The sequence below is a fragment of the Emydura macquarii genome, unplaced genomic scaffold (genome assembly GCF_026122565.2).
Source record: "Emydura macquarii macquarii isolate MOO-44397 ecotype Brisbane River unplaced genomic scaffold, CSIRO-AGI_Emac_v2 contig_3506, whole genome shotgun sequence".
Taxonomy (NCBI): domain Eukaryota; kingdom Metazoa; phylum Chordata; order Testudines; family Chelidae; genus Emydura; species Emydura macquarii.
In genome coordinates, this window is record NW_027133643.1 from 8,490,561 (window position 1) to 8,510,285 (window position 19,725).

The window sequence follows — 19,725 nt, forward strand, 5'->3', positions numbered from 1 at the left end:
GCCATAGGAGGGAAGGCCAGGGGATCATATGGAGGCACTATTAAAGGAGGCAGTGTGATATACTGGACAGAGCACTGGACTAGGACTCAGGAAACTTGGGTTCTAATTTTTGCTCTGCCACTGGCCTGCTGGGTGACCTTGGGTGAGTCACTGTCCCACTATGTGCCTCAGTTTCCCAATCTGTAAATCGGGAATAATGACATTAACCAACTTTGTAAAGGACTTTGGACTCTATTGATAAAACGCACTCTATAAAAGCTTGCTATTATTATCAGGCCTTTGCACGAATGTTTTAGTCTTCTGCAGATGACTCAGTGATGATCTTAGGGCACCCACGGGGGTGGGCAGGGCTATGCCACCACTGTTGGGTGAAAACCTTGCTCCCAGAAGATGTGAAGGAAATGAAGTGAGTTGGAACTCAGAATTTTATGACCCTGCTGTGCACTTTTCCCATGAAAGCCATGTTGTGGCTCTAAAGTTGTATGTGTTGCCATCTCCATAGCAGGTAAAGTTACACCGTGAACAATAATACACACTCATTGATGGAGAACCAGAAAACAAAAGGGGAAATTGGCACCTGCTTCTGATTTTCTACTGCAAAGTCTGCAAACAGAACTATCACTCTCCACGCCTACTTCCTTCCCCTACAACCATCATTTGCTCTTGATGACAGACATAACATTTTTTTATAAGCTCAGCTGCTGAATTCTTCGTCTCCTAGGAAGTGTCTTGTAAGCATGGTTATATTAGACATACAAATCTCAAACCTACCATATCAATGCCAAGTCACTGATTTCTTGCAATTATTATTTTCTCAGTGTGCATTTTATTATTTGAATGAATTCTCCCTAGTTAGACAATTGCAATATTGCATTTTTACAACAAGGATCAATCAGATGAGAAGAATGCAACTGTTGTGTAAGTAAAAGGGATAAACAGTGAGGTGGCAAAATTTGCGGATGATACAAAACTACTCAAGATAGTTAAGTCCAAAGCAGACTGCGAAGAGTTACAAAAAGATTTCACAAAACTGAGTGGCTGTGCAACACAATGGCAGATGAAATTCAATGTTGATAAATGCAAAGCAATGCACATTGGAAAACGTTATTCTAATTATACATATAAAATGATGGAGTATAAATTGACTCTCACCACTCAAGAAAGAGATCTTGGAGTCATTGTGGATAGTTCTCTGAAAACATCCACTCAATGTGCAGCAGCAGTCAAAAAAGCTAACAGAATGTTGGGACTCATCAGGAAAGGGATAGATAATACAAAAAATATGATATTGCCTCTATATAAATCCATTGTACACCCACATCTTGAATACTGCATACAGATCTGGCTGCCCCATTTCAAAAAAGATACATTGGAACTGGAAAAGGTACAGCAAAGGGCAACTAAAATGGTTAGGGGCAAGGAACAGTTTCCATATGAGGAATGGTTAATAAGACTGGGGTTTTTCAGCTTGGAAAAGAGATGACTGAGGGGGGATATAATAGAGGTCTATCAAATCATGACTGGTATGGAGAAAATAAATAAAGAAGTATTATTATTATTTACTCCTTCTCATAACACAAGAACTAGAGGTCATCAAATGAAATTAATAGGAATCAGGTTTAAAACAAACAAAAGGAAATATTTCTTCACACAGTCAACCTGTGGAACTCTTTGCCAGAGGATGTTGTGAAGCCCAAGACTATAACAGTTTTCAAAAAAGAATTAGATAAATTCATGGAGGATAGGTCCATCAATGGCTATTAGCCAGGATGGGCAGGGTTGGAAAACCATGCTCTGAAGTGTCCCTAGCCTCTATTTCTTGATAATCTTGATGATTACCTGGTCTGTTCATTCCCTCAGAAGCACCTGACACTGGCCACAGTTGGAAGACAGCGTACTGGGCTAGATGGACCATTGGTCTGACCCAGTATGGCCTTTCTTATGTAAGTCTCCTGACTATGGTCAAAACATAGTTTATGTTTATACCATACTGTAATTTCATATTTATTCTGCATACACTGATGACATAATACATGAAATGTTGCATTTCCAGTGTTTAGAGAGAGACAATAACCATCGCTGCTTTGGAATAATCATTAATTCAAAACTCTAATGCAACATCATGGAGAATTCATACTGCAAGAAATCCATTACCAGCTAGGGCATCACAGCTGTCACTATGCTGCTTGCCACGGCCAGTTCGAACTTCAAGTCAGCATAGATAGTCTGGATAGAACCAAGAACCTTCTGTTCCAAAAATCAGATGCTCCTCCCACTGCCCAAGCTCTCAGAAAATGTGGTGCCTGCCCTCTCAATCCCTAACATTTTCAAATATGTGATCATTTAAATGATATTAGATATTATTATAGGTTCCCACACTGAAACAGACACAATAGGCCAAATAATGGCCTTTCTTGCAGTGTGCATTCCTGTTTTCGTCAGGGGTATGGCTGAGGGTTGAATTTGTCCCATGGTGTGCTTTTATTTCAATGCATAAGTAACTGGGCACTCAACTGAATGCATTTTGTATGATAATTGGAAGTCATTTAGTTGATGTAACAGGAGTTGAATTTATCCAAATATGACCTTACCACATTGTGAGTATGATTGTGAGTGTGTTTATCTGAATTGCTGAACACTTAGGATATGTAAGCTGGTAAGGAAATGCATAATAAACTATTTTTAGTAAAGATAAACCATGATTTTAAAAGGATTGTGGGGGACATCCAAACCCAGCAAAATATCATGCATTTAGGTAGCCTTTTTAGTTTTTTCTTAACTAAGAATGGCTTCCTCATTGAGGACTAATTTACATGCCAAGACTGAACTTATATGAAGCAGATTTTGAGCTGGGATCAAAAAAATAACGCTTTGAAAAATAATTTAAATGTAAAACACTCTCAACATTGGTTAACTCCCATATGATCTGATATAATTGTACCTAACTTTTTAAATAGATATAATGCTTTGTGCTTCTATGGCATTCTCAAAAAACTTTGCAAGCATTCCTTAATTAAGCTTCACAAATAGGTTGATTGAAAATTTTGCATTTAACTTCTTTTATGGAAAATTTGGGTTTTTGACTAAACTAAACTTTTTGTAGGAAGTGTCTGCTTTCCATGGAAAATTTTGATTTTTCATCAAAAAAACAAACAAACACCCAATATCCAAAATATTTAGGGTTGGATCTCGTCATGGCTAGAAGTTGTAGTTTGGTTGGCTCATGTTTCCATTGTACTCTAGGGACCAGGCTCTACAGCCAGGCTACATTTCCCATGAGCCACCATGGTATTGGACTCCTGTGATGCATCACCTCTTCCTCAAAGAGGGGAGGCCATGGTACATCATGAGAAATGTATCTCAGCCAGGGAGTCCAGCCTAAAGAGCAGAATGGGAGCCTGAGGTATGTGAACTGCAACTCCCATGAGATACCACAGCAGCATTACCAAATTGAAATATGACTGTTTTTCAGCAACATTTTGGGGGTTTTGTCCAAAATGTTTTGGTATTTGAATATTTGCCACAAAAATATGGCATTTCAACAGGAAAAAAGCCCTATTATCTGACCAGTTTTACTGACATCATCTGTGTAAGCCAAGTAATAACCAGTAATATAACCATTTCTCAAGGTGATTAACAGAGGCCCAGGGTGGATAGGCCAAAATGTTCAAAAGTGGCCTCTGATTTTGGCCTCAATTTTCGGATGCCCATTTTCAGTTACCTTAGTTCTGACTTTATCTCCAGGGCATCACATTACCCAAAGAAATGCTTTACCAAGACAAGACATCTCAACTCAGGCACACCAAATCAGAGGCCACTTTTGAAAAGTTTGACGTAAGCAACTTACTCCAGGTTACCACACAAGTCAGTGGCAGGGTTGGGAATGGAATACTGGAGCCCTGAGCAGAGGCTTTGCCAAAAGTTCGATGAGATCCTGACCCAACCTGAAATCTACGAGGTCTGGGTTCATACTTATGGACCGCCATGATTTTTTAAGAATCTTATTTACTATCACAGACAGCGTCAACAGCTGCTTTGATATCCCAGGCCCCCAGCTGTATCCGAATGCTTTCACTGCCTTCATGGGATACAAGGTGGTAGTTCCCATTGTCTTGTAACTATGAGACAAGGGGCACCAAATAAGAGACATTCCTTGGCAGACCTCAGGGAGAATCAGGCTACTCCCACCAATGGGCAGTATATACTGGGAAACACACCCGCTACCACTGCACAGATGTCCCACAACCCATAATTTGGTTGCTAGGAAACTCCTGGCACAAAATAATTGTAAAAAAGTGAAAAATAGAGAAAACTTAAATAATGGAGTGGATGGGGAGAGAAGGGAGTTTTTCTGCTTGAAAAGCAGGTGTTCAATGAGAAGCAAAACCAGCAAAATCTTCCTGATCTTCAGCAGCGAGAAACAGCACAAATCTGGAACGGCTTCGGACAGCGTGTGAGGCTTATTGTGAATTCAAAGTTTAACTCCACATTCTCCGGAGCTTGGAATGTGAATTTTTGAATAAGGGTGGTGAAGAAAATGAACAGCTCTATTCTAGCCAGCTGCTCCCCGGGGCAAACCCGCTTTCCTGTAAGAGGAAGAAAGAGCAGCTGATGAACAACTGTTATAATTACAGGGATAAGCGATAGGAAACTCAGAGTTCTGATCCATTAAAAGTTCACTTACATGGTAAATTCCCTGAAAAACTTGTCAATTGCCTTAACTTCATTAATGCTACTACCTTGGTGTTTCTCTCTAAGATGAAAAAACGCTTTGTAAGATCTGGGGACTATTGTTATTATAAAATGTACTGATATTGTCAAAGATGCTCTAGACATCTTTAATCATACCTACATTATCAGTGTGGGTCTTTGAACCCCTCTAGTGGCTGGACTATGTAAAGAAGTTACGAATCTGTTACTAATTTTGAGCTAATACTGTACAGACAAAACCCCCACTATGAGAAGCTGAATAGGACATTACTACCATCCTTTGTCCTTAGCTAGAATTATGATGATCCTAGATGTCCTCCTCCTTATCTTCCATCCTTTCATATGTCCATTGAACATTCTCCAGCACGAGCAATCTCTTCTTAAACAGTAAGGAGGGAATGTTCACCAATGAGAATTGTGGAAACTGTCCTCAGAGCATTACCACTTAATGAAAATCTTGGAGATTGTTCTTAGAAGCAAACCCTGGAAACCAGTTAACAGCCGACTTAATAATGAATACAGTAAAAAAGCCTGCACTGGAAGTTGAAGTGAGGAAGGAATTTTCCTTTTTGGTACAGTATTGCCCAGTTAGTATTGCCCATTACAAGGATTTTTAGTTTACCTCTGAGGCATCAGGTATTATCAGAGACAGCATGCTGGACTAGATGCCCTACTGGTCTGTCCTGAGTTGGCACTTCCTAGTTTCATCTGTTTTTAAAATATGGCATTCGCCTTTTCATGCAAAAACATTCCCTCACACATTGTCTCACCCGCAGAAAAAGGTAGAAAGGCTTCCCGCTTCCTAAACTGGCCATTTTCCAGGAAATGCTCAGGATTAAATGTATCAGGAGTTTCCCACACATTTTCGTCCAACATTATTGATGTCAAACTGGGGATCAAAGTGGTACCCTGCAAAAAAAAGAGGAGGAAATGGGAACTAAAACCACCTCAGTGACTGTGTGCTGGAAAGTTACATATTGAGCCATTTTGTTTTTAAAACTATTCTATTACTTCTCTTAGAGCTGATCTATACACACAGTGGAATTTGTTTAACTAAAGGTGTGTTTCTTTAACAATTCAGGGCTTTTCTATACAAGAAAATCCAGGAAAATTAATCCAGATTAACTATAGGTGTGAATTTGAAGTGGACTAGTTAATTCGCTTAAACCCCTGTGTGAATATACTAATTCAGAATTAAAGTGGCTTTAATTCAGTTTAATAACTGTCCAAATAGGGATTTAATGCTGTTTAACTAATCCATTTGAAATTCACACCAATTAATTTATTCAGATTAATTTTCCTGGATGTCCTTGTGTAGACAAGCCCTTAATTAAACCAATGCAACACGCTGTTCAGACACTTTTAGCTCATTTGCAATCTGGTTTATATTGGTTTGGTTTGTGTCTGAAATTACAATTATGTTAGTACAGCTAACCCAATATAAACCAGTTTAAAACCAATAAATGTGTGTCCACACAGGAGTTTGCTCAAGTTTAGTTAAATCACTTTTCAAACCGCTTTGTGAAATTTGTGTGTGTACACAAGGTTTTAAACTAAAGCTTGCTTCAGCTATTGCTTTTTCTTTTTTTTAGCTAGCTAAAGTTGCTACCATATAACAAGAACTCCCCACCCTCCATGAGAGAGGGTAGTGAAGTTATGGGATGGCTTGTACAAACATTAAGGAGTCTGTTCTCTCCATGAGGCAACTGATCATGTTACTGGGTGATGTAAAAAATAACAGGCTGTGATATTTACTATAATAATGAGAACTTGGTGCTTCTGTGTGTGCTGCTAAAAACTAGCTTTTAATTAGTGCTATTTATTTATCATAGCTAAGTTTCCTAAGACGCTTAGGCCTAACATATCAAAACTCTACATCCTCTTACTACTGGCTCCCATTATCCATGCGTCTCAATTTCATATAATTCATGAAATTACCCAATATTGTTTTTTCTTAACACCAAAACTGAAGTCTGTGCAGTGCAAAGAAAAATCTAGGAATTAAATGTATATTTTAATTTTAGTAAAACGAGAACTAAGCCCTTTTTACATAGTTTCTGTCTCCAGAAAAGTTACTTTTATAGAGAACTTCTATAGAATTTAATAGAAAATTATTATCTTTCTATGGAATTTTAGATCCATCGTATATAATGTAATAGAGAATTATATCACTGCTATAGAATTCTGTGCGGTGGTTTTTAAAAAGTCATAAACATGATACCAATCTCTAGTAAATTCTTTTTGTTTTTAGAGAAATGTCTACAGTACTCTGTTAAATTGCTATTGGATCTATTGGTTTCACCCCCTTTTAAATTATCTGAGACTTTACCATAAAGGAATTAAAAGCTAGATCTAACATCAAACCAATGAAAGAAGAAAGGAAGGCTTGGTTTCCTTTCAGTTTACTTTTGGCAAATGGAATCCTGCCAGTGTAGTGTCACTGGTCGCCATTCTGGGCACATTTATAGGTACTACGTTGCCCATCCTTTGTACTTCATTGAGGACCGCGCTGGTATATGGCATGTTTTCTTTGTCATCCATCATCGGTTGCCGAGACTGGCCAATCACTGTGTCAATTTCTTTTTGCACTTTCTCTGAAAAGAAGCCAAAAGCCATGTTAATGATTCTGACAAGGAGGAGGAGCAGTTTTCTATTTAGAGAGCTTAGAATTGTTCAGTTTTTCAACTGCATTTTTGTTTGTATAGTGCTTTGAGTGAGAGGTGCCTCCTTCCAAATCCTGGATGTAAATGCTGTGCTTAGTCTAAAAGAGGTACAGCGGGGCAGTAGCAGTGCAAGGCTGCTTCACATTAACTTGCCAACCTGCCTTGATCGTGCCTGCAAGGAGTTAGCTCTAGACCTCAAGTGGTAGAGGGTAGTTCAGGACCTGGCTCAAAGCCCATTGAAGTCAAATGGGAATCTTTCCACTGACTTTAATGGATTTTGGGTCAGGCCTTCATTTTTCATGGCTGCTTGTCATTGGGATGTCTGCTGAGGCTGTCAAAAAATGTATGGAACTTTCTAACTCAAGATTTCAGCATGCCTTGCAATATTAATTAATTAATCATCACAACACCCCTGTGCGGTAGCTAAGACTCATTATTTCCATTTTGCAGATAGAGAAACTGATGCACAGAGAGGCAAAGTGACTTGTCCAAGGTCACACATGAAGTCGGTGGCAAAACCAAGAAGAAGTCAGTTCACTGGACTCCTCGTTCTGTGCATTTACCACTAGACGGTTCTTTTTCTCGTCATTGTGGTGGTTGTTCTGCAGACATCCTGGAACTTGGAATTGCATAGACACTACTAGCTTGAGGATTTCCAGTACCAAAACTCACCTCTAGCCAGTAGAACAAGCCTTCATTTTTGTTCTCAGTGCTGTTCCCAGGGAGGTGAAAAAGCCAGTCTTTCAGCTACTGGTATCATAGGGGAATGTAAGGGCAGAATATAAGGCCTGATTCAGAGATTACCGAAATCAGTGGCAAGACTTTTACATCTGACGAAGTGGGTTACAGCCCACAAAAGCTTATGCCTGCAGAAATTAAATTTGTTAGTCTTTAAAGTGCTACAGGACTCTTGTTGTTAAGACTTTCATTGGTTTCTCTGGTCTGTGCGTCAGGCCTCTAGAGAATAAACTGAAAGCAAAAAGGACCATTTCAATTTTAAACCATTACAAAATGTACCTTGAATTTTGGGGTATACTGCCATGTAGAGCAGAGCCCAGCGTATGGTTGTGGCAGCTGTTTCAGTTCCAGTTAAAAAAAGGTCCAGTGTGGAACACAGTAGATTTTCCTCATTGAAACAAGAGATGGAATCATCCTTAGACTTTAAAAAATATAAGTGGAAATATATTTATATTAGTTATGCATGGTAAAAACCCCATCTTTATAGCATGGATGGGCGTGACGGTGCTCTTCAAATTATCCCCCCAAAAGAAAAACCTAAGGCCTCATCAAACTGACAAAAATTAATAGAAGATGTGTGTCTAAATCTGCAGCCCTGCCTTGGCAGTCTCAATCTCAGCTTTTTCATATATCCAGGCTGAGAACTGCACCCCACCGCCAGCCCTTTCACCCCAGGTAAGAAAGGCAAAGCAGTGAGCCCCAAAAGCGCCGGTGACACTTGGAGTAGGATCCCCTTCCTCCCCCTGGTGGAGGAAATGTGACAGACAGCTGGCAGGCTGCCTTCTGTAGGCCGCTTTCCAAGTCCCAGTGCAGGAAATGTGTCAGGAACAGAGCCACAGTGTGAAGCAGTGCAAAGATTCTGTTCAGCGCTGTTGCCCCATAGAGCCGCCCAGGAAGGCTTCTGTAACTTAGGTCCCCCGGGCTGTCTAAGTTACTCCAGGGGCCTTTCTGGCCCCTACAGCAGGGAGGTGCAAGGGTGACTTAAATCCACCTTAATATGCCCCCCCCACACACACACACACACCCCATTCTCTTTGGGCTGCAATCTTGTAAATCATAGTCACGTTAGAAAATTATGTTCAATTGAAAAGTCCAGTTGATGTCATTGATATTACTCATGTTCATAAGGGTTTCAGGAATGGGCCTCTGATTTATGTTAATTAATTTGTGATACATCCTTAAATCCCCTAGACCACTTTGAAAATCCCAACCTAAGTGTTTGCAGTATGGCAGGGCAGTGATTTTTGGCAAATCAAAGATTGCATCTTTTTTATGTTAAATTTCATAAAAGGACATTTGTACTTGAGAATTCTCATAGACACTAAAGTCAGTGACCTTCCAAGTGCTGCATACAATGATCTTTCTCCTCATTTTAAGTACTTTTAAATGAAAAACAACTACTGAGCACAGGGCAATTTGGAATGGCAAAATCTGAATGACATACATGGCTCCAGATAGACACTAGCTGCTCAGACAACCTAAGTTCTGAGTCTTGTCTATTGATTTATTTCTGTTGCGCAATAAATTGTTGGTCCTCGTTGTCCGCTTACCTTTTCTATTTCCTTCAGATAACAGTCAATGAAGTCTCGGGTTTCAGATGGATTCAAATCCTTTTTGTGTTTTGCGATCACTCCATTCACAAAATGTCTAAGTTTCTCCCAATGTTTGAAAATTTTATTATGAGGTCCTGGGACCCACCTCATTAGCAATGGGAAAGAATTATATAACTGTTAAGATGTAAGAAGAACGGGACAAATTAATATCTCTTAGATCAAGAAAAAACACTATTACATCTTAACACATCCAGTGTAATTTAGTAGCCTGATTCTCCAAACACTTACACCAGTATAAATCAGGAGTTATTTCACTGAAGTCAATGGAGTTACATTGATGTGAAACTGATGAGAGTGGTGAATCAGGCCCACTGTTTTCTGATAATAAAAGTTGATTATTTTAGAACTCATGCTCGTCAGTAAAGTCCCTTAATGTGAAGTGAAAATTTAAAAAACCCAATTGGAGTCTCATCTCATTTACACTTCAGGGATGGATCCAGACTGTGGAGTTCTACAGATGTTACTGAGATTAAAGTCTGACCCACAATATGCAGAACTACATAATCTATTCACAGTAAAACTCCGAATCAGTCAATGTTGGCCTGATCTGGTTATAAAGTTTTGGATTTTATGTAAAAACCAGAATTAAGAAGGCGATAGTCATGAGAAGGAATATGTGGTGATTTCCCATATAACATTACACAGGAAAAGTCAGACTCACCTCACTTAATTCTTCTCTGACCCTAAGTACTTTACTTTTCAGGTGTCTGAAGTCAAAAAACAAACCAGATTTACCTGGCCCCAAAAACTTCCTATGAGGAGTAATGTCTCAGCAAGCAAATGCAGTAATTCCTGGAACTGACTGTCATGGTATTCAAAGCGGTCTCCAAAAGTGATGGAACAGATAATATTTGAAACAGCACTATTAATTTTATAATGAGGGTCAAATGGTTGCCCTGGAAGAGAAAATATAGGGACAGTGTCAGTTTAAAAAGATTCCTTATCAGTACAATAATACCACTTAAAACTGAGATATTATTAAAATCCGGTTTACTTTTCACCACTTATACTGGTTTGGTTTTGTGCTATGTTCAGTGTGGCAAATTAATAGGGACTCCCAGACTAGAACCAGGAGACCTGAGTTCTATTTCCAGTTCTACACTAGCTTGTTAGGATCTGGGGCAATACACTGAACCTCTGCGCAGACTTCAGGTTCCTCTCTGTTAAATGGGATTAACATCTGCAAACTCATTCTTTTAAAGCATATTAAAATGTATATATGGAAAAGCTGTACATAAATTCTAGGAATTCTTATTTTCTAACATAGCTTGTTTCTAGTCAATTTCACTTTCTAGTTCTCTGTGCTAGCACAAAGCTAACAAGTATGGGTTCTATAAAAGACAAATAGAAAGTTATGGGAGGATAACAAGTCTGGATGGATGCTTAAAAATCCATTATTTAATACATATAAATCACGTGCTTATTTAAAATAAGGATTACATCATGCATTGTATGTGCTGTTCCGTTACTTACCCAAATACTATTGAAATCTCTCATGTTTATTTTCCCACTGCACATAAAACATATTCCTTAGCAGTGCCTAGCACAAAGAAGCCCTGATCCTTGATTGGGGGTTCCTAGGTACTATCATAATAAAAAATAATACAAATAAAATAATAGAGAACCATTTTCTATGGGCAGGTTATTGCATAATTGTCTATTATGGCCCTTTTTGCACTTTCTTCTGAAGCATCTTGTACTGGCCACTTTCGGAGATAGGCTACCAGAGTGGATGGAGCTCTGTTCTGATCTATATGGCAATTCCTATTGTCCTGCGTTTATTCCTTTCACTGATGCCATCAGGGTGCATATATTTACATCACAACCATCCCAGTTGATTCAGGCCTAGGCTCCCCAAAGACCATGGATAAGGTTGGTGCAGGGGGCTAATTAAGATGTCTGTGTGATTGTCCTGAGAAAAGCATAGGTAAAAATCTTAGGACAAAATAATGTACATTTATTTCTTACCCTTCTCTTCCTCTATTGCTTCAACAAGATATCTGCTCTCTTCCTGTATTCGTCCTTCAAAGCTTACACCAATGCTTTTCAGGGCTGATAAAACAAATTTTCTTTGTTGCCTCCAGATATGTCCATTTGATGATATCAGCCCTGCAGTGAAAAAAACATGACATGTTTTGCTGTGTGTGCAGGAAATAGTGTAAAAATGATCATTAGAGTATTAAAAAAAAACCCAACAACTTATTTTTAAATTACATTTTTGTATGGGAATTAAAACCCAAAAGTAATCAGCTTACATTCAGGAGCTAGCTTTACAGATTTGCTTTAATCTGCTTTATGTCCTTTTCTGTTGTGCTTTGTGTGCGTAAAAGGGGTTAGCACATGTAGTTTACTATTAGTACTATCACAGCGTTGGGAGACCTGCATGTGGACTGTGATTTTCTTTCTAAGGTTCAGCTGTGGTGCTGCGTTCAGCTGGAGGAAAGAAAAATAACAGGGGACTAAAAAAAGAGTCATACAGATCTACACAGAGAACTTAAATCAATGGAGCTATGTCTCTAAGGGGTGTGAAAAATCCACACCCTTGAGACGTGACCTCTAGCTCATCTAGCCTGACCTCCTGTATATCACCGTCCACCGACATCACCCAGCACCCGCCCAACAACCGAAATGAGACCAAAGTGCCACAGCCCCCAGGAGACTCGACTGTTTTGTGCTACAGGCAGAGAATAGGAGGGACCGAGGGGGCCAGTGCTCAAGGCTCCTCCACATAACCCTGGCAAGCGACTAGCACCCACATGCTGCAGATGAAGGCAAAAAACAAAACCCAGGATCACTGCCAATTCCTTCCCAACTCCACGGATGGCAATCAGTTAGACTCGGAGCATGTGAGCAAAAACCAGCTGCCAAGCACCCTGGCCCACCCCACCCAATGTCCCATATCCTGTAAACCTCTTTAAATGTATTGGGCTCCTGGCATTTATTTAGCACCTTTCATCTAAATAGATCCCCAGGTATAAACAGTCTTGAGGATATTTGGGCCTAATGCTGCGGTGATTATAAGGGCCTGATTGAACCAGCCTTACTCACCGTGAGTAGTAGCTGTTTGTGTGAGCAGTCCCCTTAACCTCAGTGGACTCCTCCTATAAGTACTATTCAGCATGAGTATAGGTGGCAGAATCAGACACTCAGACCCTGTCTACACTTACCTCTGAGATTCAGCGGCAGTCGAAGGGAGTTACGCAAGCTCCGCAAAAAACTTGTGTAACTCCCGTTGACTTCTCTTCTGCATGCCGTCTTCACTGCACTGCGCCGACAGGAACCGCGTTCCCTTCAACGCAGTGCTACACCACTTGTGAAGGTGGTCTTAGTATGTCGATTTCTGGATCGACTGAGCAGGTCTTCACTGACCGCTCAGGCGATCCAGAGAAACTGATGTAGCCGTAGCCTCAGTTTTTACTCTGACAGACTCCCACTGTCGTCAGTGGTAGTTGTGTGTGTATTTCTCACAGGCTGATCAAGAGCATTAACATTACTATGTTGTTTATTATTGAGCATTGAATAAGAGAGAGAGAGAGAGATGGGAAAGTTTAAGGACAAAAGCACTCAGAAGTGCTCAAAATGTAACAATCCTCCTCTGTTTACTTCTAATATTTTACTCTTTTTTTTGTTTGAACATAAGAACGGCCATACTGGGTCAGACCAATGGTCCATCTAGCTCAGTATCCTGTCTTCAAAAAGTGGCCAATGCCAGGTGCTTCAGAGGGAATGAATAGAACAGGTAATCATCAAGTAATCCATCCCATCGGCCACTCCCAAACAGCAATCCCTGCCTATCCTGGCTAATAGCGATTGATGGACCTATCCTCCATGAACATATCTAGTTCTTTTTTGAACCCCGTTATAGTCTTGGCCTTCAAAACGTCCTCTGGCATGGAGTTTCATTATATTCTCTCATTCTATTTGTTGCCTTCTATTTCTTCCTAGTAGCAGGCAGTCCCAAGTAGAAGATAAATTTTCCATGTCAGTGGGAGTTCACCTCAGTAAGGACTAAGTAAAAATTAAAGCCATGTCTTCACTGATGGCAGCAAATTCGCCGCCGTTAGATCAACTTATCTGGATCGACTGAGCAGTCAGTGAAGACCCACTCGGTTGATCCAGAAATCGACATATTAAGACCACCTCCTCAAGTGGTGTAGTGCTGCGTCAACAGGAATGGGGTTCCCGTCAGCACAGTGCATTGAAGATGGAGCGCAGAACAGAAGTCGACAGGAGTTACGCAAGTTTTTTGCGTAGTTTGTGTAACTCCGGTCAACTGCTGCCGAATCTCTGAGGTAAGTGTAGACAAGTCCTGAGTTTCCAATCACTTTGCCAAATTCTCAAGTGCACCCACCTCTGAGGTGAAATACAATAGATGTTTTACAGCTTACACCAACCCAACAGAATGATTTACAGAATGAGTGGTAGTATTAGATAGATAGATTAGACTGATAATTGTGCCCATCTGAAACTACATGGGGGAAACATGTAGGCATTTAGGTGTACAGTTTCTGTGAAAGTATAGTTAGCAGAGAGTTTCCATTGTGCAGCCACTTTAGGGCTTTAGGGATAGTGTGGTATTACTATACTATTACTATACTAATTACTATTAGTGATAGGACAATACTCAGTCTATGAATCTATCTCTTTTTACTGTGCTTATTGCTCAGATATCTGAGTGTCTGACAGATTTTAAGGTCACCAGTGTGGATGAGGTAGTATATTTTATTGGACCAACTTCTGTTGGTGAGGAGCAAACTTTTGCACTTACACAGAGGTTTGAAAATTTTGGCCTAAAAAGATCTCTCTGTCTTTTCTGCATTGCTAAGTCATATTTCCCAGTTCATTCAGTTTTAGGGAATTGATTCAGGTTCAGAAATACCAAACCAACAGTAAATATGTAACTAGCCCACGGTCAGATGTTTAAAGGTATTTTAAATACCTTAAAAATATCTGGGGCCTATTCAGCAAAAGTGCTTTATATTTTATGGTGTTTACACTCCATACTATCTCTCATGTTAAATTCAGTTAAATCAGTCAGAACAATCCTATCCTCCAATCGTCAGAGAGAGAGAGAGAGACAGTGTGTGTGTAAAATAATATTTCCCCCATGAGATTTAGAAACACTGGAACAATTCCAGCTCTCCTGTGCATCCCAGTTAAAGCTGCTGGGATTATAGCAAGGGCAGAATTCAGCCTATGTATTTATTTTTTTAAATTGTCATAATGCTGATCAGGTGAAGTACCAAACAATGACTACCGCATCAAGACAACTCACCCAAGCCTTTAAAAATTTCACGGAGAAGTGGTATATGTGGTCGATCTGAAAATACTTCAGCTTGATGGACAAGAGCTTCCTTCACTAGTTGGTATCCGTTGACCACCACGAAGGTCAGATTTCCAAACTGCACACTGAAAATGTTACCATGCTGGCCAATAAGCTGAAAGAAACGTTCCACTGATTCAGTTATCCTCTGCATCAACTAACAACCAGAAGGATGGAGATGGTACAAAACTACTAGCAAGCTGTAGTGTAGGAGAGATGTCTTTTTAGCAATCTGATCACAGGCATCGCCTAAAGCTCTGTTCAGTATAACTTGACCATGACTTGTACACACAGGAACACCCCTGCCCCTCCCATCCCATCATGCTGTAGATGATCTTCATGGAATGTTAGGTAACGTATTGGACCAAAGTTCTCATAAAAAAAAAAAGATAAACTCCATTATGATGGTTTCTCATAATCTCGACATCGCTCCCATCCTTTTACACATGTAGAACTAATCTTAGGTGGTTAGAACAATGACATTGCATATTGGCTTATGCAGTAACTGCCAAGGCCTGGATTTTCCATGGAGCATTCCCTTACCAATGTGTGCCTATAGCATCTGTATGGGCAGAGTTTTAAATATTCCCAGTTGTGGCACCTGCCACCACCAATAAGAGTCAGGTTGTGCTCAATATTTAGGCCAGCTCTTATCTTCCTAAACAGATTAACACACCCCTACCTAAACATTAGCTTTTGGTCCCATATGTTCCCTTTTCCCAGGAATGGCAGTTATCATCATCATTTAGGATCAGGACAGCTTTCTCCATCAGATTATAACTGTTTTAAGTGGAAAGTAGAGGACAAATCAGCTTTGATAGTGCCTTTGAGGCTTTGTCCGAAAGGGACCTCATTGTTATATGTATGATCCTTCTCCAGTCCAGCAAAATGAGCACAATGCGTTATAGAAGGGCCCTTGTGTTACAAGCATAATTGTTATTTTGATGACTAAAACCTACCAGGCACATAGTACTCTCGGTAAGTGTTTCCCAAATTCCTCCAAGCTTCACTCAAGAGGAATGGGAGCCTGTGAGACAGCATCCAAGCCTAGGCTGGATACAACACAAGAGAAGGTATATTTTAAAGTAAAGCCAGCACCACAGGGATGTTATATTGCCCAACAAGTTATAATGGAGGTGAGGACTCCCTGTTCCAATTATTTGGGGTAAGACCCTCAGCTGGTGTCAATTGTCATAGCTCCACTGATTTCACTCGCAGCCAGGGCTCTTGGATGCTATTCCTGGCTCTGTCACAGCTTCTCTCTGACCCCACTAAGTCACATGGGCACTTAACCACTTTGTGCCTTAGTTTTTCCATCTGTAAAATAAATTGAATGAGGCAAATTGTGGAACCCTGAACAAAGGCAAAGTCAGTGGACAAAGGATCGTCATAAATCTTCATAGCTGTGGATCCACCAATCAGTTATCAACCCTTCCCCAATCTGCCTCAGCCCTTCTGTGATACCACAGAAAGAGCCATCACAGACAGGCAGAGATTGTATGGAGTCAGCCTGGACAGAACAACCTCTCCACTGTTGCATTTAAGCCCCTTCTGCCCTCAGGGAGGTCCAGTAACAGTTACCTACATCACAGGGCTGCTGTAAGGCTTACCGTTTGTAAAGCACTTTCACAGGTCTGCCACAGAACTCGTTATGTACTTGCAAAATATTAATATGATACATCTTAGTCGAGCTCTTACCTTCTGCAGAGCGAGGTGGATGGGCTGCTTAAAATCCGCAACAGTGCCAACGAAAGGAAAAATTGGTGGTCCAGGAGGAAAGTTTTTGGGACGTCTCTTTTTCACATGATCAGCAATCAAAAGAAACATGATCAGAATGATGACGAGAGTCTGAACACTCAACTTTTCCCAAAGGGAAGTTAAAAGGGACCAAAAGTGCAGCTGCATCTTCTTGATGGTCAAAGTACAGATTTTTTATCCCAAAAGGGACCTGGGCTCTGATCCTTGGCTAGTCTTGCTGAGATGGGAGGTAGAGATAGGCAAAGTAAACTGGCTAAGATGTCAGTCGGGAGTGCTGCTTTCTTACTCTGTTAGAACGGTCACAAAATAAGCAGGTTTAAACACTGTCACGGCAAAGACAATCCTGCTCATTCAGCTAAGCAGAAGCAATCTGGCAAGCTTATTTGCAGCTTTCCCCCACTGATAGGTCCCTCAGCTTTCTTGCCTGAAAACCATTTCCGCTCTCTGCCTTTAATTAACAATGATCTCCTTTATACAGATACCTAATTGGGATTATAAGCATTACAAACATTTCAGGTTACACTAAAAGCAGGTGACTTAATTCATTACATATGGCAGGCGTTATATCATTTAAAAACTGTAAGGCAGCTAAGGTGATGGGCACCATACAAATGCCCAAGTGTCTGATCCTCTTAAGGGCTGATCACCATTTTTGAGGTACTGTGTATTCTCTACTCCCACTGAATTCTGGGACGTTCAGTGAAGTCAACAGTTCAGTCTGAGGAAGGCCTGCACAAGTAGGCCCTAAGGGCCCAATCCTACAAAGTTCTGAGCACCCTAAACTGCAATAGAACTGATCACCCTAAAGAAGGCGCTTTGCACCGGTGACTTCCACAGAAGTTGAGGTTGCTCAGGACCTCACCTGATTGGGATTTGTGCACCTAAATCTCATAGGCCTTTTACATATCTGACCCCCTAAATAGATCTCTATACTCTCCAGGGTGAGTAGCAGGATGGACCAGCAGAGAATTCGCTCATCACTTACTGGCTAAATTTTAACCAACATTTATATTGAAATTCTTTAAAAAGTTTTTCATTTACCAAAACTCATCATATGGTCAAGTAAAAATGTCAGTTATGATTTTTAAAATGATTTTGATTAAAAAATTGAGGAGCAAATACAATGGAAAACTTCATGAAAAATAGAAAACGTTGCTAATATTGACTATTTTAGTGACAATTTTAATCTATGAAAAAAAAGTCCCTTTTTCTAAGAAAAAGTTTTTTTGTGCCATCTTTTTTCACCTGGCTCTAGCCTTTTCCATGTCTAATTTCTGCTGGGCTGCTATTCATTGCTATAGCTAGATGAAATACAATAGTCCCTCTCACCCTCATACCTCCTACCTCATACAGTTTTCTGTGACATTCAGGTTTGATGGTTTGTACCTAAGTATCTACTAGCACTATCCTAAGCTGTGAGATGGTCCAGTCCTACCTCCATCTGAGTAAGGAGTATTGGATGGGGCCCTTAATCCTGACATCATGGATATAACTCTTTTTGTCTAGCTGCATGCCTACCATGCGTCATTGTCTTGAAAGAGAATATGATAATAAGCCACTGACGTGCCTCGTTATGCTGGAAGCCTAGTTTCACTCCTCTGTTGTTGGAGCTATATGATATGTCAGCATGGACATAGAATACCAACCACTGCAGCACTTTATGGCTGCTGTGACCTGGGAGATGTGTGAAGCTGAGGTGCAAAACATGTTGTGGTGTGTGGCTGGCTGAGTCGTGGCTGGAGAAGGTGTCATATAAGGAATGTTATTTTCTACATCAGGAGTAGATTTGCTTGCACTTACCTGTGCCCTGTCAGTCAGAAATGTCATGTCTCCGGTTTTGCTTGTCTAAATGTGTGTCTCTACCTGGAGCTTAATTAGCCAGCCAGGGTTATTACCTGTTGCAAATTTTGAGGGATTGTTACAATTTCACCATAGTGATTCCCATTCTCATAAACCAGCACATTTCAGTTTTTCATTGTGATGACAGTATTACTGACATCAACACAATGCATGGTAGCATGAACACTTTGTATGATAACACATTTTACTGCATAGCAAGCTGTACAATAGCTACTTAACTTAGATACCATAGTGGCTGAGCACCTCACATTCCTTAATTCTCACAGCACCCCCCTCTGAGGGAGGGAAACATTATCCCCATTTTACAGATGTGGAACCAAGGTGCTGATAGATTAAGTGACTTGCCAAAGGTCAAACGGGACATCTGTGGCAGAGCATGAAATTGAACCCAGGTCTCCCACCAGCACCCTAAACACTGGGCCATCCAGCCTCTAGGTGATGATCCATTGTACTCAACTTTTTTGACCATGCTATCTGGGCTTGCAGATATGAGTGTGGAGGGACAACAAAGAATAAGTGTATTGAATGGACAAACACAGCTGCTTATACACTAAGGCATCTTGAACAACCAACAGACAGAAATTGGCCCATATGCTTTCTACTTTCTTCTCTGGCTAGATGTCTAACTGTTTGCAGAAGGTTTTGAAACATTCTGTTAAAAAATGTAATTGCCATTTGTTTTTTGAGATCTAGTATCCCGATATCTTTTCTGTGGAATGAAATTCAATAAGGTAATAACAGAATGCAGTTCAACTGTTACCGTATTTTAAGAACATTATTTAAGTGATAGAATTTCTTAATGATTAGAAACATATGTAGGGAAATAACTTGATATTGAAAATGAGTGGATACAATTTTTGTTCCAAACTGGTTTTCATTGAATCAAATAGCAACATATTAACCATTGCAATTCACCTTTCAAGTCTTCGCAAGTCAGTGACGTGACAGACAGTATGAGTCAGATATCCGCAAGTCTGGAGGGTTCGATCCTTAGATGATGTAAATTGGCATAGTTCCAATGAACTTAACAGAACCACACCACACTGATTTGCACCAGTTG

The 19,725-nt window shown here is 40.3% G+C and overlaps 1 protein-coding gene and 1 long non-coding RNA gene across 2 annotated transcripts in view; one reads left to right on the top strand and one right to left on the bottom strand.

Moving 5' to 3' along the window:
* The window catches only part of LOC137144927 (uncharacterized), a 13,134-nt gene extending 5,230 nt beyond the window's left edge, over window positions 1–7,904 (top strand). The window contains exon 3 of the long non-coding RNA XR_010917518.1: window positions 7,824–7,904. This is a non-coding gene — a long non-coding RNA (uncharacterized lncRNA). The remainder of the gene's footprint in view (window positions 1–7,823) is intronic.
* On the bottom strand, window positions 4,408–16,952 carry LOC137144926 (cytochrome P450 2J2-like). Its single transcript, XM_067535409.1, has 9 exons — window positions 16,746–16,952; window positions 15,000–15,162; window positions 11,693–11,833; window positions 10,460–10,620; window positions 9,662–9,838; window positions 8,391–8,532; window positions 7,117–7,304; window positions 5,481–5,619; window positions 4,408–4,586 (listed from the first exon to the last, which is right to left on the bottom strand). Exons 1-9 carry the CDS (start codon window positions 16,950–16,952, stop codon window positions 4,408–4,410), a joined length of 1,497 nt encoding a protein of 498 aa, XP_067391510.1.
* Between the last annotated feature and the right edge of the window lie 2,773 nt (window positions 16,953–19,725).

What these genes read in the sequence shown, in the direction of transcription:
- LOC137144926 (XM_067535409.1), bottom strand. Translation starts at nt 16,952, where the DNA reads ATGCAGCTGCACTTTTGGTCCCTTTTAACTTCCCTTTGGGAAAAGTTG. An exon ending in AGTATACCCCAAAATTCAAG is followed by an intron (nt 7,305 to 8,390) that starts GTACATTTTGTA and finishes GCTTCTTTTCAG; the next exon opens with AGAAAGTGCAAAAAGAAATT. An exon ending in CTTTCTACCTTTTTCTGCGG is followed by an intron (nt 4,587 to 5,480) that starts GTGAGACAATGT and finishes TTCCTCTTACAG; the next exon opens with GAAAGCGGGTTTGCCCCGGG.